Here is an 18,251-nt window from a genome sequence, read left to right on the forward strand (position 1 = left end):
TCTTACCGAGATGGGAGCCATGTGCAGCCAGGGATGGATCTGAAGCTTTGTCCTCTGTTGGCTTTCTACTCGCCTTCAGCTCCCTCGATCGGTGATGGCTCCACATACCAATTATCGCCCCTTCAATGAATCCTCCCACAGCCTTTGGCCTGCCTGTTCTCCCCGTCGAGCCTAGTTTGGTTTGCCCGGCTGTTGACTCGGTTGTGGTCCTTTCTTTTTTTCTGATACCCTTTGTTCTACCAACCGGATGTTGCACCACCGTTTACGTTTCTCTAGGTCGCAAGTCAATATGATCCGATATTCCTGGTCAACCTCGCGCCCCTTTCTAGCAATCCACTGCCGGTACTGGATGTGCTGTATCCGTACCTCGTTTAGGTCTACCGTGAGAGCGTCTCGATCCCCTCGCGGCCCAACCCTTACGAGCATGGCGCTGGCCCTGTCAAGCGGGCAGCCACTGACTCCCTCTCACGTTTCCTCCCGTCCCATCTGACACGTCTCAAGCTTGTCCCCGTTCCCCGATGATGCTGCGATGTGAGTTGGGAGAGCCAAGCCCAGCAGCAACCAGCCAGATAGCGATTCACGACTCATCACCTTGGCCAACCTGCCTCTTGGCAACCTCTCCTCATGGCATGACGACGCCGCTTGCTCCTCTAGGATGCATTAGCAACAGACGTTGGCCACTGTCCTGGGTATCGCCCATGGTGATGTGCTCAACCAGAGACGGCTCCCAGACTAGTTGTCTTCATGCAGAAGCCCCCCCGGCGCATCCGCGTGGCCAAAGGTCGTGTCTTGCAGCATTTTCCCGGCCCCTACTTTTAGCAGCAGAACCTTTGCATCCACCTGCATCACCACGGCACCCAGCAGAGCAAAGATTGAGACAGACATGGTGGTCTTGTGGACCTGGAGAAAGATGTCGATAGTGCACACAACTCGATGCTAACGCCTGCTGCCCCTTGTCACCACTCTTGTCTGGCGCCCACTATAGGCGGAGGAAGGACCTTATCCCATTTTCACCGCCTTTCTCCCCCTCCCTTCTCCCCCATCCGTCCACCGTCAGCCCCCCTTCCAGGCCCAGCTCGCTCACACTCTCTTCCTCCCACTTAATCTCGCACAGTCGAGTCGCAGCCGCTGTAAGCCATCTGTCGCCTGTCTGTCTGTCTTGGTCGTTTTTTCCTTTGCTCTTGTTGACTTAGCGCCCTCGGCATCATCCCTTGACCTTCCGTCTTCTTTCCCGGCCCACCCTTGCACCAAGGGTCGAGCGTGTGGTGCCTCGATCGTCGTCAAGCAGATGAGTATCATGTTTACCGACTGAGCCGCTAGGTGGCAGAGGAGACCAATCTGGCACTCGACCGCATCCAAGTCCCCAGCATGTCTGCCCCCAGCCCAGCGAACCCCTCTCGCTGCACTTTCAGTGTGGCCAGTCGGACGGCGAACCCCAGCTTCTCCCCGGTGCTCCAGTCGCCGGGGTGGCATAGCAGCCCGTACAGCATTCCAGCTATGAAGGTGTCCCCGGCTCCCACCGCACTATATCTCGGGCAATGGTCAGTTGTTGCAGTTCCCGCTACTGTACTCTTGTGCTATGCCAGGGAGGGGCATCTTGGGGCATGACATGGGAAGATGGGCAGGGCGGGACGACGTACTCGACCACGGATATGTCTCCTCCGGCTTCGCCCTGGACAGGGCAGCGAAAACACTCGCCTGCGGACCGAGACAGACCAGCGGCTCCGTCTGCACCCCACGTACACAGTGCCAGCGACCTAGGTATGCATCATGGTCAGCCAACGAAGCCCAAGCAGGCAGGCATACACAATCTCGGATTCCACGTACGCCTTGCGGTGTCCCTCAGCTCTCAGGCAGGCCTCCGGGGACTGATGTCCTCGACTCTATGCATCCATAGCATTGTCAGGCGGTGCCGGCTCACGACAAACAGACGGGCGATTGTGGGTTTGCTCATACCTCGGCCCAGCTCCGCGAGTAAAAGACGACGTCTGCCTCGGCCGCCAGCTCCGACAAACCTTCGCGGCCCGGCTTCTCTACCTCGACACTTATCTGCGCGCTTGGTAGCACGTTACGCAGGAGACGGATGCACTTCAGAGTCGTGTCAGGGATTCGGCCCTGTTTACTCCATGTCAGCCCAAGGCCAGCAGGCGGACGAAGTTGGTGCTCGTGGATCCCACCTCAAAGTGCCACCACGTCTCCTGGTCCGGATTGAAGCTCCGCGCGATGGGCTCAAACTCGTCCCGGGTCATCTCTGGTAGGTCATTATAGTTGACAAGGGTACGGCTACCTGACTCCTCGCTGCGGATGATATAACTGCTAGCCGCCTCGGTACTGGCATCGCGGTAGATGCAGTGGTGGAAGTTGATGTTGGACTCTGGACCAAAGGACGAGATGATGCGTCGTGTTGCAGATGACGAGGTATTGGGCAGGGGTGACACTAGATGCAGCTGGAGGGCATCATGGTCAACAAGCAACTGCTCAAGGACCTCAAGGGAATTTGGGCAGTTGCCCCCACGTCGGATGCTGAGGCTGGTGGCGCGCAGCTTGGAGTCTTCGGACGGGAAGAAGGGGACACTGGAGAGGTGAGTTAGTAGACGCCATGGCGGCCCTCGTAGACACGGTTGGTGGTGCGTTCCTGAGGATCGTGTCCAAGTAGCAGGCTCCTACGACGATCAAGTGCTTCTTGGCTTGGTCGGCCATTGTGGCTGAGGTCTCGAGCGGGCTTTCTGGTTTGCTGCGTTCTCGAGGCGTGTGCGGTTTACGGCGTTGTGATATCCGTATCTCTGTACCGTGTAGATGTAGTGGTGATGATCGTGACGGCCATTTCGACCCGGTAGGAAGACGTTTCGGCCAACCAAGGGCGAGGGCTTGAGTTCCACAGTTTTGTTGATTGGCCTTTTTACTGATTTACCTTTGTCAAAACATGACAAAGGCTCTGTTCACGGTGTAATCTACGATGCTGATCTATGATAACCGATGTGAACTCGGAATGGTGAAGCACAGTCCAAAACGCCGAGTATCTGTCCAGAGTTTGTGGCTTCCGGGGCCGTTGATGGGTATGGTATAGGGTAGGTGCAGTGGTGCAGCCAAGTGGGTTGAGTTTTGAAGACTGAGGCATATGTCACAACGACAACATTTTGGAGGGCTACTGTCTTATCATAGAGGCTTGCCTGTGGGATGGAGGCTAATTGTTTATATCCCTCTGGTATGCCTTGGGGCTCTTTTTTTCTTGATCTTGGATTGCTAGTATACTAGGAAATACAGATATCAATAAGGTGTGCAATGAGTGTCTAGTATCCAATCCTTTCACTATGGAACAGACCTGGATATTTACTTGTCACTTATGGGTATGGCTAAAATACCAGACCGTAGGGACAAAAAAATCAAAATTATCACGGCAAGCTTGTGTAAAGACGAAGCCGCAGTGTTATTACAGCCAAAACGGAGGGAGAGCTCGACGTCGTGACAGCTTCAGGGTAGCCGACTTGAACACCAATCGACGGAGAGAGGTTGAGATAACACGGCGCTAAGCACGGGAGACGCCATGCCTACTTGACTGCTTAACTTCTGGCGAATCCTTCGTGGTCTTGATAATATGGCTTACAGGTTGAGTCAGCTTCACTAAGCCAGACATGAGAGGGGCTCTGCTCATGGAGAAAAGAGACAAGGCTGTCTACCTACCTACAGTCGGCCGACTCAAGTAGCCAATGACAAGCTATAGAGATCATGGTCGTGATGTAGATGCGGCACAATCGTCACGGTAGCTCCAGCAAAGGCTTTTGAGAAACCCAACCCCACCTGAAAGAATCATCCATTGCGGCAGCAGCCAGAGACTTACCCTCGGTGAAAACATCCATTGGGCGAACGGGCCTCGATGATCTGAGCTTGCCAACCTAAGCCGGCCGCTTCCAGCAAGAGGCTTCCCTTCCTCCTTCAACCTTGACCAGCTGCATCTACATCTACATCTCGCACAAAAACCTTGCTCTGCCACCGAAACGCAATCGAAAACCAGCGTCTCATCCCACGAGAGCTTTTCATTCACATTCAACTTCCTCTTGCGGCAATCTTGCTTCTCTCCTGGCGGCGATCAAGTGGGCCCATCTGCCCCGCCATCAAGACCCGGCTCACAACGTCATCTACTGGGAACCTACAACACGCGACGCGACAGGCGATATCAGACGAGAGTAGATACAGGGAGTGCTTGTGCCGTGCTGAATTGTCACTACTCATTAGCACACGCACGCAGCCATGGGCGAGCGCGCAGGAAAACACATCACCTTTGAAGAGAGCTGTAGCTCTGGCGGGAGCTCTGATGACGATGGCAACGCCGTCGAGGTAACGCCTCTCTTCCTCTTTGCAGTGCTCGACGGCTCCTCCTGACGTCGCTTGCAGGTCGTCTTTGACCCGGGAAACCCCTATCGTCGAAAGAGCTCCATGGTCGCCTCTGAGATGAGGCAGCCCATGATTCGCCGTCCGACCCGCCGCGACGAATGTCTCGTTCACCAGTTCCTCGACAGCCAGCGCCGAGCAAAGGATGCAGCCAGCTCTGCCAGCGAACCCGACTCGGAATATTCGACGGGGCAGGCCTCGACTGGGTACATGGGCACCATACCGGACATCAGCCTCACCACAAGTCACACCACCGATGATGGCGATCAGGTTGATCCCAGGGACCAGAGTCTCGATGTCTTGGTCGACCCCAAGTCCAACAAGAAGTGCCGAGCCGTTGTCGAACCCGATAGCATGGATCATCTCGGCGGTGGACAAGCTGACCAGCAGGCCTGGACGCAGCAGATGACAAAGAGCCTCTCCAACCTGGACCTCACGGATTACGACGACGTGCGCAGCCGGCTGCTCACCAAGCAGCAGCTCAGCGACATGGCCTGGGGCGTGCGGGAGCTGAGCCGTCGCCTAAGCAGCATGCGCATTCGGTTCCGTGTCAAGTCCATCTTCCTCCTCACAAAGATCTACGACCAGGATCTGATCCCCAAGACGCGCGAGCTGACGCACTGGCTGCTTCACCACGATCGGGAAACCGCGTACACCGTCTACGTCCAGGACAAGCTCAAGACAAACAAGAGATTTGACGTCAAGGGGCTCATCGATGATTTGAGCAAGGGATACGCCGGGCTGGGAGAGATGGACGAGGAGGCGGCGCGCGAGATGCTCCACAAGCGTCTGCGGTACTGGGACGAGCACATGTGTCGGACACGACCGCACACGTTTGACTTTGTCATTTCGCTCGGCGGCGACGGTACGGTGCTCTATGCTAGCTGGCTGTTCCAGCGCATTGTGCCCCCCGTGCTGAGCTTTGCGCTGGGGAGTTTGGGCTTTTTGACCAAGTTTGATTTCGAAGACTACCAGCGGACACTCACATCAGCGTTTAGTAAGGGCGTCACAGTGAGCCTACGGCTGCGATTCGAGGGCACCGTCATGAGGAGCCAGCCACGGAAACGGCCAGAGCTTCAAGACGGGGCCGAAGAGGAAGATGGGGAAGAGCTGCACCGACAGCGCGACCTCGTGGAAGAACTAATCGGAGAGGAGAGAGAAGACGAGCACACGCATCGACCGGATGGGACGTTTGAGATTCTGAACGAGGTGGTGGTGGACCGAGGGCCCAATCCAAGTGAGAATCCCATAACCCGCACCGCCCCTGCAGGAGATGTTGTATCATTGACGTATATTCTAGCCATGTCGTACACCGAGATCTTTGGCGACGACGAGCACTTCACCTCGGTGCTCGCCGACGGCATCTGCGTGTCGACGCCTACGGGCTCGACAGCGTATAACCTGGCGGCCGGCGGCTCGCTCTGCCACCCGGAGAACCCCGTGATGCTAGTCACGTCCATCTGCGCGCACACGTTGTCTTTCCGACCCATCATCCTCCCTGACACGATCGTTCTGCGCATCGGAGTGCCGTACAATGCGCGGACGGCGTCATGGGCCAGCTTTGACGGCCGCGAGCGTATCGAGCTTAAGCCGGGCGACTACGTCACCATCAGTGCAAGTCGGTATCCGTTCGCTTCGGTGCAGTCTGAGGGACGGCGGAGCGAGGATTGGGTGAATAGCATCAGTGGGAAGCTCGGTTGGAACACGAGACAGAAGCAGAAGAGCTTCAAGGAATGGGACAAATGATGGGTTATGGAGGGATATGAATGGATGGATGCATGAGTATGGGTTATGAAATGTGCATATACATATAGGGAGGGATCAACAGACTAGGGGAATGGGTATTCTGTACTATAGGACCAAGAATTACAAACGCAAGGACTAATACAGCAATGATCATGTATTCTACTGTTAATACAAATAAGAGACATTACTGGGAGAGTCTTGACGGTTGTGAATATCATCCATCCATCGTTGAGTGGTGGAGAGAGTGCATGCACAGGCCGCTGCTTATATGCAGGCGCAACAGTTGCACCCCACAACGGCTGTGAAATTAACTCCCGTCGAGCATCATCTCGACACCGCTTCCACCCAAACACGACTCAATTGTCTCGTGTAAACCCTTCCAACGCCATCTATAGTCTTGGAAGCACCCAATTGAAGCCGCAATCCCATCACAATGGCCGCAGAAGCCCCTTCCGCCGAGTCGTGGACCTCATCCCTCCCACCCGACCTCTTCGACCAGACGACAATCATCTCCCTCCTCTCGACCCTCGCCATCGTCGCGGCCGCCTACCTCGCGTCCCTACGCTTCCTCCCCTCGTCGTCCACGGGGACCCTCCGCTTCCTCTTCATCTGGCACCTCGCCGACGCGCTGTGTCACTTCCTCCTCGAGGGCAGCTTCCTCTACCACTGCTTCTTCTCGCACGAGCAGATCTCCGAGTCGACGGCCGGATACTTCCCCACGCCTGCTGGGTTCTTGGGTTACAGCGATCGCGTGTATGGCGCGCAGTCTGGGGGCAGTAATCCGTTTGCGCAGCTGTGGATGGTGTATGCCAAGGCGGATAAGCGATGGGCGGGTGTTGACTTGGGCGTCGTGAGCTTGGAGTTGCTGACGGTGTTTTTCGATGGACCGTTGGCTGTGTATATCTGCTATTGTCTTGCCAAGCGGGACCCCAAGGTCAGCATCTGGATGATTATCCTGGCGACCTGCGAGCTGTACGGAGGTAAGTTTGAATGGCTTCGTAGAGACAGCTTGTTCGGTGATTAACGGCGACTTGCTAGGCTTCATGACCTTCTGCCCCGAGTGGCTCATTGGTAACCTAAACCTCGATACGAGCAACTTCATGTACCTCTGGGTGTATCTTGTCTTCTTCAACACGCTCTGGGTGTGGATCCCTCTCTGGGTTATCTGGTACTCGGCAAAGGACATCTCCAACGCGCTGAGTGTGCGACAGAGCAAGAAGAGCCTGTGAGAATTCACAGGAGTCTATGAGCTGCAAGAGGCAGCTCAAAGACGTGACAAAACACACGATTTCAACAGTCATCTTGCAGGCATAGAAGGCTTCCAGATAGCCATCCATGAAAGAGGAGGAACAATCATCACATCCATCACAAGCAGGCACATGTTCATGTCGTTATTAGGTCGATTGAGGGGCTACTGAATGTAGGGTATCTGAATGCCAGTTCGCGGTGCTGCTCCAAAACAATGGGGAGTCAGCCCGAATCCTCCTCAGGACAGTTCCATATCTCCTCCCGTCAACTCGTGGTTGTTGTTTGTCGAGATGTGGTTGAGCTTAGATGGCCTCCTTGTGGGCCTCGCCCTTGCCCTCGTGCTTCTTCTCCTGGGCCTTGTCGCCAATAGCGTCCTTGGCAGCAGAGGCACTGAAGAAGTGTTAGTCGTCTGTTGGTGGAGGAGTAGAGAGTCGAGTGACTTACCGGGTGCCGAGGCCGGCATCAGAGTCCTTGGCGACCTGCTTGTTGGCCTCCTTGGAGGCACCAGAGGTAGCCTCCTGAGCCTTCTCAGCGACGTAGTTGGCGCCCTGCTTGATGGAATCCATTGTGATAGGTTGTGGTTGGGTTGGTTTGAAGGTTGGTTGAAAGTTGTTGTGGTGCTTTGTGCTTGAGAGTGTGTGTGTGATGATGAGAGGAGAAGAATCGAAGCTTGGAGGTGGCAGAAGGAGGTTTATATAGATCATGATTCACTCTCTGAGAGAATGCTCCGGACCTCAGGCAGAGAGGAAGGAGCTCACTCTCCTCTCGTCATCGCGCTTGCCCATTTCCCCGTTTGACACGCACACGATCTTTGGTTGGTCCTGCCTCCACTGTCAAAGAGAGCAGCAACTAGATCGGAAGAATGTCATGTGAAGCAAACAGGGGGTGAACGTGGGAAAATGTCGTCATAGACTTTTTTTTTGTTGATTTCTTACTGCATACGTACGGGTAACAGCAGAAATTGAGGCTCCATACGGGGGTCCTGCTCTGGTTGTGTTTGGCTTGTGATGGCTGCTTGCAAACAAGCTCGGTTGACGTCAGAGCTGTAGCTACCATCACTCGGACGTCATCAAAACTTGCAACAAGTCGCGTCTCTCGCGTTGCGGGGTAATCGTAGTTCAACACGCAATCTTGCCCCTTGCAGGTTGTAAGAAAGTACACGAATTGCGGTTTAGATGTGTACAGAATGCCATGTTCTACGAGTATTGATGATCGACTTCCTTTCCTTCTTGCGGCTGTTGATCTTCATGGCCCACTTTCTGCCCAGCGTTCTGGACCTTCTGTTCCACGCTTCGCTGGTGCTCTCTTCTCTGGCGGCGCCACAGATGGCGGGGTTTTTCAAGATGTGGCGGTGACGTATGGAAGAGTTGCTATGACGTGGATGAAGACGTTTGAGCATTCAGCCAATTTCTCTTACTGCGTGTCTAGTTGGCTCACACAACCGATTTGTCTTGATTGCTGGCTTGCATCTTCTCCAGCCACGATCGTTTTTCTGCAGTTTTTCTGCTTTTGCGCCTGCCGCCGGCTGAATGCATCCCCCACCAATGCCCGACATCGAGATCTATCTCTTGCTTGTGCTCAGTCTACACGGAGCATTGCCTCCGGGCTTTTTGACCCTGTTGCCTCTTTTGCTCCTCTTTCGGGCGTTGGAGTAAGCTCAAAAATCTTGGTTTCTCACGTTGCACCTTCTTCATCCTTCTCTCTTCTGCTCTGATATCATGACTGCGTGGCTGCTTGTCCTTTCTTCCTCCGCCGGGAGTACCCGCTGTTGCTTTCCGGACCAGGGATGACGTCCTAGGCTTGTCACTTTGTTACAGACAAGAGGATATCAAAACTCGCAAGAGACTTTGTCCGTCGTGAAGCCCGTTTCACGTGAGCTCCGGAGCATTCCGCGGTGGTAGCTGTATTGGAGCTTTCTATCTATCCTCGGAATTCTTGCACCAGCGGAACCGCGCCGAAACGATACCATACCGTTGGAAAGGGGGGTACCCACGCTCCGGATTTTACCTCCGTAGCTCCCGTCGTGCCGCCGGGAAGTCAGAGCTTGAGAGAAGTATTTTGCTGTCATCTCAAAGAACGCGGGCTGCCAAGCTCAGCAAAGCTGTGCTGTGCCTCTGAAATCCATCCACACTATAGCGGCTCACGGACGTGTACGCCCGTCAGCTGCACGTGGGAGATGATATCACTGAATTGAAGCAGGAGAATGTAAAGTGAGATTGCTGTGATGTCTTTTGCAGGTAGTTTCAGGAGATACAAGTTGTTGGTTCGCCTTCGTTGTTCTCGTATCTGTTAGTTGGTTGTTGGTTCATGCCCTCGCTTACTTTCGCGGTGCCAGCTCGATCCGGATTCAACAGTCAATGCCTGGACAAGGACTTTGATATCGCGGGCTTGACATTGACTTGACTCGTTACTGTCCATGCGCACCTTCTAGTGCATGCAGCGTTTTCCGCAATTGGGTTCGCGTGGGCGATAGAGCTTGATGCGGGCAGTCTCACATTGATTGCGCGGGACCGGGAGGCTGGGAATGGAGGCCTTGAGGTTAAGTCTGTGGCGAGCAAGCCTCACTTTGTTTCTTTTTCGCTTTCAAGTATATGGGCTATTGACGCCAATTATAGCATTGTGCATGATATTGTTTTCATGTGCAATTTCAAGATACCAAGCCTGCCTCGTTGAGAGACTCCAACTGAAGGACAGCTTTGACACCCTGGTGAAGCTGTCAAATGGCATCGCCACCCCGTGACAGCAAGCAGACAAGATCTCGCTAACAGCAGGGCGGCCTCTTGGACAAACTTGGCGAATCTTGACCCAAATCGAACAAGATGCCCGTCCTCGCTTACACGGCCGAGAGTTTCAAAGGCCCTTGTCGACATGTTGAAACAAGAAATCGAGAACGCCAGCCACCGCACAGAGCACTTCTTTTCTCTCTTCGTCTTCTCGTGTTTGTTGGTCTGGCCGTGCACACTGCAGCTACAGGCAGTCAGTGGTTCAGCTCAGTGGACCTAGGAACAAGACACACCTGTAACCTGTAACTGTTGAAGAGCTTTTAGCAGCTTGGACCATCCATGTTCGTTCACCCCGCGTCCAGTGTCGGCACTGGCTGGATCCGTGTTACCTGCCATCCGGATCTCAGACCTGCCCCCCGAGCAAGTGTTGTTCGTGTAGTAGTAGCGTCTCATCCCCTGTCGTTTCTGGTGTTTTATCGCTGCCCGTCAGGGGTCCGCGCTAGTCTCGATAAAGACTAGCGCAGAGGCCCCGACGACTTCAACTCCTCCTTCTACAACACGACGAAACTCGACCTTGTTCCAGCAATGCTTCAGCCTCTCGGCCGGCTTTGTTCGGCTCCATACTAGCTATGCTAAGCGTCAAGATGCGTGCTTTCGGGGCCGCCTTGGGCTTTGATGGCGTCCTTGGTCTACACCTTGATCAATTTCGTTGCTTTAACCTGCGCTCCAACAGAAGGAACCTGACTCGATGACTACGACGACTTGATCAACTCTTTCATCAAGACTCTTGAAAAGCTTCAAGAGAAGCAATTCTTTTGCGAGTGAAGAATTGCCACATAATCACACATAATCGCTCAAAAAGAAAAAAAAAACTCGACATGCCCCAGGTGAAACAATACCCCCATCTCCAACTGGAGCCTCCTGTCACCCTAATGCAGGACATTCCTCTATACCGAGGGCTTGGCTTGAGCTCCCCCATCTAGAGCTACAAGGGAGTCCATCCACGATGTTACCAAACGCCGTCATGGCGCACCCAGAACCCTTGCTCCTGCTGAGATTCTGCTTCTCAGGGGTCCCCTTCTTCTCGTCGCCGGGATGGTCGAGGACCAGTCTGGGCCCTTGAGTCGGCTTGATGCGCCTCCGATGGGACAGAGATATCAAGATTTGCATCGCCTCTTTGCCTTAGTCTGGATGATATTGGGTTGAACCTTCATACCGTTCTTTGTACATTCAGTTCAGTTGTTGGTGTAGGCCAGGAGCCTTCCTTTTCTCTCCTTTCTTGGTGTATCAATTCACTCTTTTCGCAGCCTCGCCTTGTCCAGACGATTCCAGTCTGCGGCAAGAGGTCACTACTTGACTGTAGCGGCCATTGTCGTGTGCTCCTTTGATCGCTCGTTTTTACTTTTTGCGTGACCCCTCTCTCCTACCTGTCTACTATCTTTCTACTTGCAAAGGCGGCATGTCTACCTAATCCCATGCCCCCGAACAACTACGCAGTGCCGGCACTGCTAAGGCTTGAAGCCTGTCCTTCTCCTAAACTACCGGCAATTGCAACAAAGACATTATGGATAGCGTCAACTGGATCGCGCCGAGGGCCGAGGACGGCAGTGAGTTGGACACAGCGGGCTTTCAGTTCCAGGCAAACTCGACCTCAGCCTGGGACAACCAGCTCAAGCTCGCCGCGGCTGCATCAGTTCGGACATCGATCGTCGTCCTGGCGAGCTTCAATGTGTTGGCGGCGTTTGCGACTGCTGCTAGCATATTCTGGGAGTCGTGGAAGAGGGCAAAGCGGACCGATGCGACATGGACGTGGAGGTAAATATGAATGCCCCAAAGGAAGTTGCGCACTCTTACAAGCTTACCAGGACCTCTTGGTTTCGACTCATCAAGCGCCGTGATGTACACCCCTTCGTTCTATCCTGCGGTATCGTGGTTCAGGGCATTGTCTACGCGGTAGCTCAGTCCAAAGGTTTCCAGTCTCTCATGATTCTTGGGTGCCGGTCAATCTCTCAGTTTATGCTACCAGGCAAGTCAACTATGGTATACGACTGGCACTGCATCAACTAACATGACTACAGCTCTGTTCATCACCCCCTTTATCCAGCTAATATTCGGCCTCGAACTAGCGATCCGAGTTACGAAGCCAAACATATTCCCGGCACGAGGACGATGGAACGTTGTTGCTTGTCTCGTCATCATCGGGCTTTTCCTACTCGTGACATTTTCCATCACCTTTGCGATTCAACCTCCAAACTTTTGCTTCGCTGGTCTGTTCTGGTACCTCCACCGATACAATCTCGGCTGCTTCGGGCTTCTCACCGCCATCGTCTTGTCGATACTCATTCAATGTGGTGTCATCTCTTTCAAGCTTCACACTGGCTCCAGGATGAGCTTTGCGGTGAGGGATGAGGCTTCGCGCATGGTCTACTACATGGTGATTGCGTTGCTCTCCTACGTGAGTACTGCTTCTTCTCTGCAGCGTGTTTAAAGCTAATGACAACAGACACTCCTCATAACCTTCTTCTACAACACTTCGTTCGAAGATCCTCAATCAGCAAGCCCCGAAACAATGCAACTATCCATGGTGGTATCCGTCGTGGCCAACCTTTCGGGCCTTTTGACGGGATGTCTCTATCTCTTCCTGCGATCGAGCAAATCCCCGAGCGGAAGCTACGAGGAGGACGATGTGAACAAAGGCTTCAAGTCAGATCCTGAAGGACAAGAGCTGGAACCATCGACCCCCAATTCTGCCATGCCCCGACCTCTTCAACTCCCAAAACAAATCCGAAAAGAGAACAGCAGGGAGACATTGCTCGCAGAAGCTAGAGACGAGGGCAAGGTCATGGGAGCTCGAAAAGACATCCTCAACCATGCGTTCCCCAGACCTCTGCGACTCGGAAGCATGCGTCAATCGCAAATCCTCCCATCCAAGCCAGGACCTGTTCGGACCTCATCAAAACCCTCCCTCAAGAACTTCAAGAAGAGCATGTACAGCATCTTCCCCAAGGAAGAGCAGCCCAAGTCACCTGTACTACTACTACCTACGACCACCTACTCTCCTACATCAGCCAAGAAGGCCTCGACATCGGCGAATCTGGCTGATGGCCTCCTCGCACCACCGGCCATCCACGTCCCCGAGGACGCCCCACGCCGGCGTGGCTCCTCGGTGGTATCAACTGCTACTGTCCAGATCGGCTTACGTCTGTCAAACATCAACGACATGCGCCCCTCAAAGGCGCCAGTCCAAGAAGACGCGGACAAGGTGCACAGCCTTGACTGCCCAAACAGCACTGTGACCTTCTTCCCAAGAAAAACAAGCCCTCTAGCCATCGCCATCGTTGATGTGCCAGGCGAGGGCACAACGTTCCAGGTCAAGGACAACTTTGAGAAGGAGTTGCCTCCTGTCCCTCTGAGCGCCAAGGACAACAAGACTCAAGACGACCAGCCAACCCTCAGCTCTGCTGTGTACAGCCCGCAGAGGCAAAAACCTGGTCCCTTCGCCCATAACCCGAAATCTTCATCCGTGAGTTCTCGCGGGATACATAGCCGTCAGGGCTCAAGAGCTGGAACAGAGATGAGAAAAGATCAGTGGATCTGATGACGCGTGTCAAAACGGATAACTGCGACTTGTTTTGGGTGTGTTACGGACAGGAAAGGAAAGGGACATGACCATCTTTTTTTTTTATTCATGATTGGGCGGGTGGGCGGCTTTTTCTGACACTTTCTTCTCCTTTATTTCTTCTTAAAGCCAAGCATTGCATTGTTTGGGACCTTGTTAGATATCCAGTTGCCTTCTTGTTATATACCGGGAGGGTTAAACTATAACCCCTTTGGTGAGTTTTGCTGAGGGGGTGTTAGAAAAGACCAGGTAGTTAGAAACCCAGGCAGTTCTCAAGGACAGGCCTCGAGGCATTGAACCAACTACTACTTGTACGACTTATCAAATGTGTATTATGATTCATGTCCATGCAAATCTACCTCGTCTTCTTGTCGGATGAAGTAGCTATTCTCCTCTCCTCCCACTTCTCCCAGCCAGCCTGACACATGTCCTCTTCCACTACCAGATCTCTTACTCTGAAAGCCCTAGCTAGCTTCGTGTCTAGAGCCCAGCTCAACAAGCCCATCTGTCGCACCACAGCAACAATGACGAACCACCCAACCGCACTTATCACACCAGCAGCGTACCCCACGAGAACCTGCCACGTAGTATGATAGTTGAGATAAACCCTACTCCACGCAGTAGCAGCAGCAATCACAGCTCCTGCAACGCTCACAGCCAATCTCTCAGGAACACTCCAAGGACGGTGATCCTTTGCTGGTCTCGGTCGATGGCGCACAAGCAGAAACAGGGCGAGCGAGACACTCCAAAAGGCGACAAACTGCGCGTGCGAGCTGGGCATGCCGTACCCCTTGCCATGTATGCGCCGCGGCCTCTCCTCCTTGATAAGCCGCTTGAGGGCAAAGTTGATGGCCTCGCAGGCGAGCTGGCCCGCAAACATGAGGGCGACCTCTACTTCGCGGGTGAAGAGGACTAGGGTGGCGTAGACGACGCAGAGGGCTTGGGGGAGGAGGGCGAGGTACGCGCATACGAGGGAGAGTTTGTCATGGGGGTCCTAAGACATGAAAGTTAGGGGAGGTTTTGTGGATAGAGGGTGCAGGTGTTGGCTTACATAGTAGACGTGGGTGACGGAGAGGGAAGCAAGGGGCGTCGTGTCCTCCATGACGGCAACTAATCTCTCTGAGGTCGTCTTTAGAGGATCGCGAGAGGTACTTCAAGGCTTCATACTTTGTACAGTTTAAAATAAAAAGAGGAAGGGTCTTGTCTGCCTGGACAAGTCGTTCGTCGAGGGTTGAAAGCAAAAGTGCAATTGTAAATGATGAAGATGGTGCACATGATACAGACAAGGGGGTTGCGCCTCGTGCTTGTTGTGGCTGGTGCTCGTTTTGAATATGTGGCGCATAACATCCCCCCACCCCGGAAGTGGCGTTCCGTGGCGTACTCCATCATCTGCCGCCTAAAGTGGGCGAATCCAACGACGGCGAAAAGAGTCATCAACTTCCAACCTCTTTTTACAGCTCGGAAACAACAGTTTCTAAGTGGACGAAGGAGTAAGAAGAAGAAGAAAAGACTTGCGTTATTCTTGTCCGGACACAGTCATCTTTTTCTAGAACAGTCTCCGCTTCTTTGTCTTCTTTCTTATCGCCATTTCCCCTTTTGGACTTTTCTCCCCCCATGTCAAAAGCCTCTCTTCCCCCCCGCTTCACGATAAATGTTTGAGTTTTGAAAGAAGAGTCAAAGGAACAAACAATGGAGGCTTGACCGAGCAAAGCAGTTGGGGTTACTCGTGGATACCCCAAACATCAACTTAAAAAGCCTTTGTTTGTTTACCTCTTGCCCAGAGAGCGCTCAGCCTCTCTGTGCATTCACCAACATCACCACACACCTCTATCCAGGATAATGAACACTCCTGATATCAAACGCACAATCAACAACCATGGACGAGAGCGATGATCCCCGCTTTATGGAGCTCGGGTCCCTCGAGGCCATCTACCCCGAGATCCGTCACCCTGACGCCAAGGACCCCTTCGCCTTTGAGATTGAGCTCCCCGTCGAGCCCGCCGCTCCCGTCACCGTCACCTTCCCAGCAGCTTCTGCGCCCGCTCACCCGGGCCTGAACACCCCCGGCCAGGCCGCAGAGAATGGCCAGCCAGAGGTGGATTCTCTCGAGGTCTCGTATCTCCCGTCCTTACGGCTGCAGATCCGTCTTCCCGAAGGCTACCCTGTAGATGCACCGCCAAAAGTGCACATATCGACGACGCCGCAGTGGTTGACGAAAGAGACCATCAAGAGGCTTGAGGATGACGGTCCGCGCCTGTGGGATGAGATCGGACGTGACATGGTTGCCTTTACTTACATTGATCACATCCAGCGTGCTGCTGAGGATGTCTTTGGGACCATCAGCGCCGAGGGAACCCTCGAGGTTGACCCTGAGCACAAGCTCGCCGTGCTAGACCACGACATTAAATCCAAGAAGGCTGCCTTTGAAAGGGAAACCTTTGACTGTGGTGTCTGTCTTGGTAAGTTGACCCACCTTTGCTTACTGGCGACTTCGGATGCTAACTCTTCATCAACAGACCCCAAGAAGGGATCCAAGTGTCACAAGATGCTCGACTGCGGTCACATCTTTTGCATCCAATGTCTCCAGGAGTTCTACAATGACGCCATCAAAGAGGGCAATCTATCCACTGTACGGTGCTTAGCACCAAACTGTGCCAAGGAGCGTTCTGCCTCTAAAGAGACCAAGAAACTAAAGGTCGCCGTGAGCCCCAGCGAGCTTCTCCAGATTGGCCTCGCCGAGGACATGGTCAAGCGCTACGTTACGCTCAAGTACAAGACCGAGCTCGAGTCTGACAAGAACACCATCTACTGTCCTCGCCAGTGGTGTAACGGTGCTGCTCGATCTAAACGTCACAAGAAGCCTGAAGGTCTCGACTTTGCCGAAACGTCTGATGCCGAGTCTGAGAAAGAGGACGAAGAAAAGGAGGGAGACAACAGCGCAAAGAAGAAAAAGAAGAAGGACATCTTCAACAGGGCCGACCTCCTGGCCATCTGTGAAGACTGCGGCTTTGCCTTCTGCGGCCAGTGTTACCAGTCATGGCACGGAGAATTTGTTCGTTGCGCACCAAGACGTGACAAGGGCGAGCTCAGTGAGGAGGAAAAGGCCTCGCTCGAGTATCTCCAGCTTCACACGAGTCCTTGTCCGACGTGCAACGCTCCCGCGCAAAAGACGCACGGCTGCAACCACATGATCTGCTCCCGCTGCGACACCCACTTCTGCTACCTGTGTTCATCATGGCTCGACCCCGTCAACCCCTATCAGCACTACAACCAGCAGCCCGGCGGAAAGGTCACTTCGTGTTACATGCGGCTCTGGGAACTCGAGGGCGGCGACGGCGACGACGTGGGCCTTGGCTTTGTCGGAGGAAGAGGTCCTGCACAGGCACAGGCACAGGAACCGGCGGCACCGCTCGAGGTGGTTGAGTTCGAGTCTGATGATGACAGCGACAACGAGGACCAGGGCAATGCCGCCGACGCCAACCAGCCGCAGGCTCAGTTAGGCGCTCAAGGTCAGGCCATCGAAGTCGCTCGCGAAGGTCCCCTCGTTATCCGACTAGTCGACAACCATGCCAGAGACGGCCGCCGGGCGGTCCCTCCGGCTGCGCCTGACGCACCACAACAACCAGCAGCGGGCCGCGGCCACCACGGCCCACCTCGAGGCCCGGCGGGTCGAGGACGCGGTGCAAGAGGCGGTGGAAGACACCAGCCAGCGGCGCCGGCACCCCGAGGGAGAGGTAGAGGGCGTGGAGGTGCTGCACGTCAGCGACCGAATCAGCAAAATCAACATCAACAACACCAACCACCTGCTCATCACAACCAACAGCAGCAGCAGCAGCAGCAGCAGCAACCGGCCCAGAACCAGGCCGTCAACAATAACAATAACAACAATAACCAGGCCGGCCTCGACCCAGCCCAAGAGGCATGGGTTCGTCGCTTCGTGCAGATGGCCCTGCTGGACGAGGAAGACCTCGTCGAAGGTGACTCGGACGAAGAGGGCGACAACTGGATAATCCAATAACCGGGAAATGAAAGCCCAGTAGGGGCCCTCCCTGGATGATCCAGCAGTCCTCATTCAACCCGAGTGACTCAAATGTCATACTTTAGACAGCCGTTTTCTTGTGCGTATGTATAGCGAATCCGGATCTCCTCACTTCCGAGATCCAAAGAATGATGTATAAATGAATGAATCCACGAGCTTTTTCTTTGCATATCCTTCTCGAAACTGAATCATTCTTGCCACAATGACGATGTCTGCCTGTCCGGGATGTCAGTATTATACCCTCCCACACCCTGTCCGCTCAACTCTCGCGGATGAGCAACACCACTTACAATAAAGTGAGATGCACGCTGCGGCCGTTGAACAAGGCGGCATCATCTTGTGCAACAACAAGACCCTCTCTCCCTGCACCGTTTGACATATCCGGTAGACTAGACTCTTGCCCAGGTGGAACATACGTACGCCTTGATCATCTTGTGGATACTACACCTCTCAAACCGCTCTTTGGTGTGCATGGGTTCTCCCATTC

At 54.0% G+C, this 18,251-nt stretch overlaps 7 protein-coding genes across 7 annotated transcripts; 4 read left to right on the plus strand and 3 right to left on the minus strand.

The window, feature by feature from the left end:
- Window positions 1–1,316: 1,316 nt before the first annotated feature.
- Window positions 1,317–2,700, minus strand: NCS57_01125200 (PfkB domain-containing protein; the record flags this gene model as incomplete). Its single annotated transcript, XM_053060972.1, has 6 exons — window positions 1,317–1,524; window positions 1,641–1,757; window positions 1,807–1,883; window positions 1,957–2,115; window positions 2,178–2,574; window positions 2,618–2,700. 6 exons carry the CDS (start codon window positions 2,698–2,700, stop codon window positions 1,317–1,319), a joined length of 1,041 nt encoding a protein of 346 aa, XP_052909358.1.
- A 1,548-nt stretch (window positions 2,701–4,248) lies between these two features.
- Window positions 4,249–6,135, plus strand: NCS57_01125300 (uncharacterized protein; the record flags this gene model as incomplete). The annotated part of the gene is made up of 2 exons (XM_053060973.1): window positions 4,249–4,335; window positions 4,393–6,135. 2 exons carry the CDS (start codon window positions 4,249–4,251, stop codon window positions 6,133–6,135), a joined length of 1,830 nt encoding a protein of 609 aa, XP_052909359.1.
- A 433-nt stretch (window positions 6,136–6,568) lies between these two features.
- On the plus strand, window positions 6,569–7,364 carry NCS57_01125400 (EXPERA domain-containing protein; the record flags this gene model as incomplete). Its single annotated transcript, XM_053060974.1, has 2 exons — window positions 6,569–7,115; window positions 7,174–7,364. The coding sequence occupies 2 exons, from the start codon at window positions 6,569–6,571 to the stop codon at window positions 7,362–7,364; spliced, it is 738 nt and encodes a 245-aa protein (XP_052909360.1).
- A 321-nt stretch (window positions 7,365–7,685) lies between these two features.
- Window positions 7,686–8,087, minus strand: NCS57_01125500 (uncharacterized protein; the record flags this gene model as incomplete). The annotated part of the gene is made up of 2 exons (XM_053060975.1): window positions 7,686–7,773; window positions 7,828–8,087. 2 exons carry the CDS (start codon window positions 8,085–8,087, stop codon window positions 7,686–7,688), a joined length of 348 nt encoding a protein of 115 aa, XP_052909361.1.
- Window positions 8,088–11,670: 3,583 nt separating this feature from the next.
- Window positions 11,671–13,704, plus strand: NCS57_01125600 (uncharacterized protein; the record flags this gene model as incomplete). Its single annotated transcript, XM_053060976.1, has 4 exons — window positions 11,671–11,921; window positions 11,972–12,132; window positions 12,185–12,561; window positions 12,610–13,704. 4 exons carry the CDS (start codon window positions 11,671–11,673, stop codon window positions 13,702–13,704), a joined length of 1,884 nt encoding a protein of 627 aa, XP_052909362.1.
- Window positions 13,705–14,080: 376 nt separating this feature from the next.
- On the minus strand, window positions 14,081–14,827 carry NCS57_01125700 (Dolichyldiphosphatase; the record flags this gene model as incomplete). The annotated part of the gene is made up of 2 exons (XM_053060977.1): window positions 14,081–14,719; window positions 14,777–14,827. The coding sequence occupies 2 exons, from the start codon at window positions 14,825–14,827 to the stop codon at window positions 14,081–14,083; spliced, it is 690 nt and encodes a 229-aa protein (XP_052909363.1).
- Window positions 14,828–15,601: 774 nt separating this feature from the next.
- Window positions 15,602–17,743, plus strand: NCS57_01125800 (uncharacterized protein; the record flags this gene model as incomplete). Its single annotated transcript, XM_053060978.1, has 2 exons — window positions 15,602–16,184; window positions 16,242–17,743. 2 exons carry the CDS (start codon window positions 15,602–15,604, stop codon window positions 17,741–17,743), a joined length of 2,085 nt encoding a protein of 694 aa, XP_052909364.1.
- Window positions 17,744–18,251: the final 508 nt, after the last annotated feature.

This window comes from Fusarium keratoplasticum, chromosome 9, assembly GCF_025433545.1.
Source record: "Fusarium keratoplasticum isolate Fu6.1 chromosome 9, whole genome shotgun sequence".
Taxonomy (NCBI): Eukaryota; Fungi; Ascomycota; class Sordariomycetes; order Hypocreales; family Nectriaceae; genus Fusarium; species Fusarium keratoplasticum.